Source organism: Salarias fasciatus, chromosome 8 (assembly GCF_902148845.1).
Source record: "Salarias fasciatus chromosome 8, fSalaFa1.1, whole genome shotgun sequence".
Lineage (NCBI taxonomy): Eukaryota > Metazoa > Chordata > Actinopteri > Blenniiformes > Blenniidae > Salarias > Salarias fasciatus.
The window spans coordinates 6,767,169-6,773,257 of record NC_043752.1 but is presented as its reverse complement, the minus strand read 5'-3'; the positions used below and the strand labels follow the sequence as shown (position 1 = coordinate 6,773,257).

At 45.9% G+C, this 6,089-nt stretch overlaps 2 protein-coding genes across 2 annotated transcripts; one reads left to right on the top strand and one right to left on the bottom strand.

Annotated features, from left to right (window-relative positions):
* The first annotated feature begins 40 nt into the window (after positions 1-40).
* On the top strand, positions 41-3,213 carry hexd (hexosaminidase d). Its single transcript, XM_030097756.1, has 11 exons — positions 41-189; positions 269-384; positions 499-586; positions 841-1,005; positions 1,076-1,259; positions 1,761-1,832; positions 2,008-2,206; positions 2,294-2,455; positions 2,531-2,638; positions 2,819-2,908; positions 3,042-3,213. The coding sequence occupies exons 1-11, from the start codon at positions 103-105 to the stop codon at positions 3,211-3,213; spliced, it is 1,443 nt and encodes a 480-aa protein (XP_029953616.1). The 5' UTR covers positions 41-102.
* Positions 3,214-3,606: 393 nt separating this feature from the next.
* On the bottom strand, positions 3,607-5,783 carry cybc1 (cytochrome b-245 chaperone 1). The gene is made up of 6 exons (XM_030097761.1): positions 5,610-5,783; positions 4,873-4,960; positions 4,752-4,793; positions 4,498-4,668; positions 4,276-4,420; positions 3,607-3,986 (listed from the first exon to the last, which is right to left on the bottom strand). Exons 2-6 carry the CDS (start codon positions 4,958-4,960, stop codon positions 3,833-3,835), a joined length of 600 nt encoding a protein of 199 aa, XP_029953621.1. The 5' UTR covers positions 5,610-5,783; the 3' UTR covers positions 3,607-3,832.
* Positions 5,784-6,089: the final 306 nt, after the last annotated feature.

The window sequence follows — 6,089 nt, the reverse complement described above, 5'->3', positions numbered from 1 at the left end:
GTCCACGTCCGGGTGTCTTTACTTCACGACGGGACTGAAAACAAACAGCTACAGCCACAGCACAGCACAGCACAGCACAGCATCTCAGCGTTACAGGCCGATATGAAGTGTCCACCCTGGCCGAAAGGGAAGAAACTGGTCCACCTGGATCTCAAAGGTGCACCGCCGCGTGTCGAGTACCTGCACAAGGTGAGGCGCGTGCTGCAGCGTGGTGCAGTGTTCCCACCAGATAGAGCTGTCCACTCATGTGTTTCTTTCTCCCCATCAGCTGATCGAGCTTTTCTCAGAGCTGGGAGTGAACGGCCTGCTGGTGGAGTATGAGGACATGTTTCCCTATGAGGGGCAGCTGAAGCTGCTGCAGGCCACAGTGCATCCTGCTTACAGGTGGAGGGATGCATGTTCAAAGACCTGATGGCACGGTCACCAGTCGGTCACCAGTCATCATCTGTCACACTGAGATGACATGTTGTGATGGGTGTGTGCTCTTTTTTCTTCTAGCCGAGAAGAAGTACTATCCATGCAGGAATTGGCCAGATCTAAAGGCATGGAGGTGATCCCACTGGTGCAGACATTTGGTCACATGGAGGTAAGAAAGTTTTTTTTTTTCTCTCTTCAATTCAGTTTATTTCTGTAGCACCAAATACAACTGTAATTCAAAGCACTTTTACAGAGGAAAACCCAACAATTCCACTAGAGCAAGGCTAGGAGATAGTGGAAAGAAAAAAAATACTTTTTATAGGAAGAAACCTGCAGAACCAGACCCAGAGGTAGAGACCACCTATTTTTTCAGTTGGGGTTCAGGTAAAGCTCACGTTCCCTTATGCATCCCCCTTGTCGTAGTTCGTATTGAAGCATCCTCATATGTGGAATCTAAGGGAGGCGGGGCACTGCGTGGGAACCCTCAACCCGCACAAAGAGGACAGCCTGAAGCTGGTGATGGAGATGCTGAGGCAGGTGGTGGAGCTGCATCCAGGTCTGAACACACTTCACATCGGAGCAGATGAGGTGAGATCTCGTCCTCCGATCGCTACAAGCACATTTAAAACAGAGTCATGACTGATCCCTTTTCTTTAAGGTCTACATGCTCGGCGAGGGCGAGGAGTCCAAGCTGTGGCTGGCTTCATCCGGTCACACGGTGGAGCAACTTTTCCTGAGTCACGTGACCAAAGTGGCGAAGGCGATCAAGGAGGCGTGGCCTCACATGACCATCATAATGTGGGATGACATGATGAGGGGCATGAGTGAGGCCACTCTGAAAGGTGAGGATGAAGCACTGCTGACAGACCAAAGATACCTGACATTCTCGATAATTAGGGTCAATTACAACCAATACAGTTTGAAGCTTTCAGACTGATTTTAAATGACAGCAAGGAGGAGTGTGAATTCATTAGCATTTATTTATATAGTCAATATGCATAATCTAATGGCTTAACATTCAAGATTTTGTTTTTGTAAGACAGGGATTGAATTTGCTTCATCCTATCCACACTTGAAAATGTATCACTATGAACTGAAAAGTTCTTTATTTTCTTATAGTGATAAACTAATGAGATAGAAAATCAATTATGATTGATTAGTTGATTAGTTTGTGTGTAGGTCCAGCCACCAATCCGTTTTTAAACCAGATTTATAAACCAGGGATGTTGAAAATATACGGCCCGTGGGCCAAAACCAGCCCACAAGAGGCACAGATTCTTCACACAGAGCCAATTTTTTAAACATTTCGATTGAATTGTTTTGATTTGCTCCGTCTGTGACAGCGAGCGGCCTCGTCGGACTGGTCCAGCCCATGCTGTGGGACTACACCCCAAACCTGGACGTGGACAAAACCGGTAGGAACCATGTCTTTCATATATATCCAAACGATGCATTTTAAACTTTTATAAAGATTTTCTGTTGAAATTCTTATCTGTATTTCTCAAACACATTGCAGCCAATCCAAAAAAAAAACCCTCAACATTTATTTCTTGCAGTAAAAGATATTGAGCATGACTTTCTGATTTCCAGTGTGCCTTCTGGAGAAGTACTGCAGTGCCGGCATGTCGGACGTTTGGGCCGCCAGCTCCTTCAAAGGCTCCACCAGCGTCTTCACCTGCGTGTGCAGCACTCAGCGACACCTGGACAACCATTTGCAGTGGCTGAAGGTCGCTGCTTTGCTGTCCGCCGCCGTGAGCCTGAAGGGCATCGCCATCACCGGCTGGCAAAGGTGGGGAAGCGCAGGAAGCTGGTCCAGCAGAGAGAAAAGGGAAGCACGAATCAGTTAGTCAGCGTTGTTTTCTTGCGTGTTCATCAGGTACGACCACCTGTCTGTGCTGTGCGAGCTGCTGCCCGTCGCCCTGCCGTCCCTCGCCGCCTGCCTCCTCACGCTCCTCCACGGCCAGTTCGGTGCAGAAGTTTCCTCCAGAGTGAGCGAGAAGCTGGGGATTCCCTCGGTGGAGGTTTCAGCCCTGGGGAGGTGAGGGTTCAGTGGAGCGCAGCTCCTCTGTTCACGTCTCCAGACTCTCAGGGTTTCATTCTCCGTGGCTCTCAGCTCATCTGCAGCCGACTCCAGCTACCCGGGGAGGAGGCTCGCCGAGCTGATTGTAGAGCTGGATTCTCTCCTGAACACGGACGACGTACGGTTTTTCGAAAACAACATGTGAGTTCTTGGTCATGATTCACACTTATTTCCAAGTTGTTCTTTTTTACAGTAATATTTGGGGTTGAGCTAAATACATCTAGGCACAGTTCCCAAAAGGCAAATCTTCATTTTCTGTAGGCTCCTGCAGTTTATTTAGTCTTGTGGTGTTTATTATCTTGCTTTTTTCTGGTGCTGCAGGTTTGTCAGAGGATGGTTGAGTCCGTACCACCGACAGAGGAAGATGGTGACCCCGCTCATCTGCATGCAGGCGCACAGTCAAGCTTCAACGTGAGCATGAGTTTCCAAAATATGTGCTTTTCTGTAGCATCTGAGACTTCATTGGTTTTAAATGTCTGGTTTCTAATCTCCATAAAACAAAGGATCGCCTCATTTTTAGTCTTTCCATCTGGTCTTGTCTCAGGTATCTGACTCTGATACAGCAGAAGGTGGAGGCGGTGAGAGAGGAGATGGTGCGTCTTTACCCAGAATCAACGGTCCAGGAGTGGATCGAGGAGCATGTCACTCCCGTGACGGCGCCTCTCCGGAGGATAACAGAGGACATAAATGTCTGTGTAAAGGAGATGGTGCCGTAGAATCATTTAAATGTGACGTGAATTCAGACACTCATTGATTGTTTTTTGATCTGCTCTGATCCGAAAGGAGGTAAGTCAAGGAAAAAGAAGGCAGGATCTTGTTTGTATTCAAATATTTAATATAAGTTTGACAATAAAAAAAAAAAATAAAAAAAAAATCAACCAACAAGCTGCAAATATCTCGACTTTCCCTTCATCCACTTAACAAAAACCCGTTTGGTCGATCAAACCGCTCGCCTGAGGTTCAGTCTTTGGTTCCCAAGAAATGTGTACAAAAAGAAAAACATCAGCGCATAATTCAATTACAGTGTGCACATGCACTCATACAGATCAGCATGCATAGAAAAGATGATTATCAGCAAGGTGGTCCAAAAAGAAACTGTGGGAAAAGCACTTTTTTCCCCACAAACACTCATTAGAATTCAGTAGAAAGGCACAGTGGATCTGTAATCTGGAGTGTGCTCAAATAGTAATTAGTTGGATAATGCCGAGGAATGACGTGGGTTTGAAGAACTACTGGGAAATACAAGTAACAAAAAGCTTCGTAGTCCCTGATCTTCCATGCACGTGCTCGCAGTTTGACGTGTGTCATAATGCCCCAGACTGGAGCTCGTGCAGGTCAGAGGTTCTCCGCCTCGTCGTCTGCGTCCGTGCTGTTATCCAGAGAGTCCTCCTCCTCCTCCTCTCCGTACTCCATCCCCTGCTGCCTCTGCTGCTTCAGCTCCTCCAGAGCCAGGAAACGCTTCAGCAGCGCCGCGATGGCCTCCACGTCACTGCAACAGAGGAGAAACTGATCCTGCCATTCCACCTCTTTATGAGATTTATGATTTATAAAGAGCGATCACAAACACGAGGTGCTGTGACTTGACTGATTATGATCAAGTGTCTAAAGTTGATGAATTTGTAATTTATGAGCCATTTTGTTTAATCAGGTTTCACATAAACATTCTGGTTGAAGCGACATTTGATCTGTGGGTGCCTCGAGATTTTCACTGATTGTATTCAAACATCTAACACAGCATCCCAATGTATTTGGACTTATAGTTTTAGCAGATGGTTTACCTGCGAGACCCCAGGGTGGCGCTCTGAGTGAGCGGGTAGGAGAAGCCGGCAGCCAGCCGCAGCATCACCAGGTAACCCTTCCCCAGATAGCGGACCCTCTCCTCCTGGACGCACACGTCACACAGCTGGGTCAGGTCCAACACCACTGAGAAGGATGAAAAAGCATTAAGATCTGATGTTCACCAACACTGATACTGCCGTACTGGCTGAACCTGCACCGACCTCTGTCCTGCCCCTTCCTCCATAGCGTCAGGACCAACGTGTACAGGCTGAAGGTCTTCAGCTCGATCAGGTTCTTGCTCTTGTCGAACACGGCCTCCTCCCAGTCGTCCATGTTCTGCATGGCCACGAAGAGGCAGCCGGTCACGTAGAAAAGCTTCCACAGAATGCTGTCTGCAGCGAAACGCCAGAGACGGACCCAACTTCAGCCAACATGAGGTTTTACTGAGCCAATATGTCAAATTCAGATAGTGTACCTGAGCTGTAATATGCAGCGGCTAAGCCAATAGATGCTATAGCTGCAATGGAGATGAAAGACTTGATAAGAGACACACAACAGAGCAATGGATGATGGGTCGCATTAAAACACAAACGTACCGACGAGAAGAGACCAGGAGCGGATGCCAGGAGATCTCTTGAGGTGTAGCAGGTTGAAGCTGTGCTCCTCTACGGTCATGTAGCCCATCTGAATGAAGACAGACATGGAATTCCAGGAAAATGCTGCCAGATATACCGATAATGATACCAGCGTCGGTGCAAGATGGAGTCAAGAACAAGATCTTGAAAACGTGGTGCCAAGACCAGTCATGAGTACTATACAGCGCTAATGACTGACTTACAGCAGGCTGGCCAGTCATGTCAGATCATTCAGTAAAGAGGGGCAGTGAAGGACAAGACTTCAGTGAATCACTGTCAAGGCAGTATTTTGATTTAATCTCAGAGACATAGGGAGACAATAGGCTGTTCTGTGATGCCAAAGCCTCCCTGACAGGTTAATCCAGACAGTCTGAGGACCAGTAACATCCTGGTTTTACCTCTGATGACACTGCCGCATTAAATATCTGAATATAAAAGCATAAAGGTGTTTTTATGAGAGTGTTGGGTGAACCAAAAAACAATCAGGGTCTGTTTATTTTTGTATTTAAAGAAATAGTTTTTAGAGAGTGATATATCTGCAAGATTTGGAAATACATCACAAAAAGTGCTTTTAGAAGACAAAAACAGGCACTGATGGTGATGGTGATGGTGGTGGTTTTAGGATCTGAAGTGCACAGAGCAACACTGTCTCATAAAACTGTATAAAATCACAACAGATAAATGCATTAATCGCTTACCTTGAGCTGTTTCTTTATCTGTAAACTCCGTGGATTTAGATTTAGGTAAACTTCAGGAGGAAACGCATGCACTAAATTTCGAGGAAGTTCATATTATTGCAGCAACTGTCTTGAATGGGTGACACTTCCTTCCGGTTTGCGTCAAATCTGATTGGTCGAGCTGGTTTTAATCTGCCTTCAAGATAAAAGCAAAGAGGAAATCCCAACACTTGAAACATAAATTGCCCAATTCTGTTCATAAAAGACATTTTATGTGAATTCATTTACCTTATCATTGGTGCACAACATTTTTCACTTTGAAGTCTTAATATAACAGTGTGAATTGATTATTGTAAGAATTATTTTTATTAACTAAAGAAATCTACTCAACATCATTGTGGCCATTAGTGCTCTCACCTCACAATGAGAAAATTTGGGGTTCAAATATACATATATGCTTCTCTGTGTGGAGTTTGCATGTTTTTACTGTGTGTGAGTAGG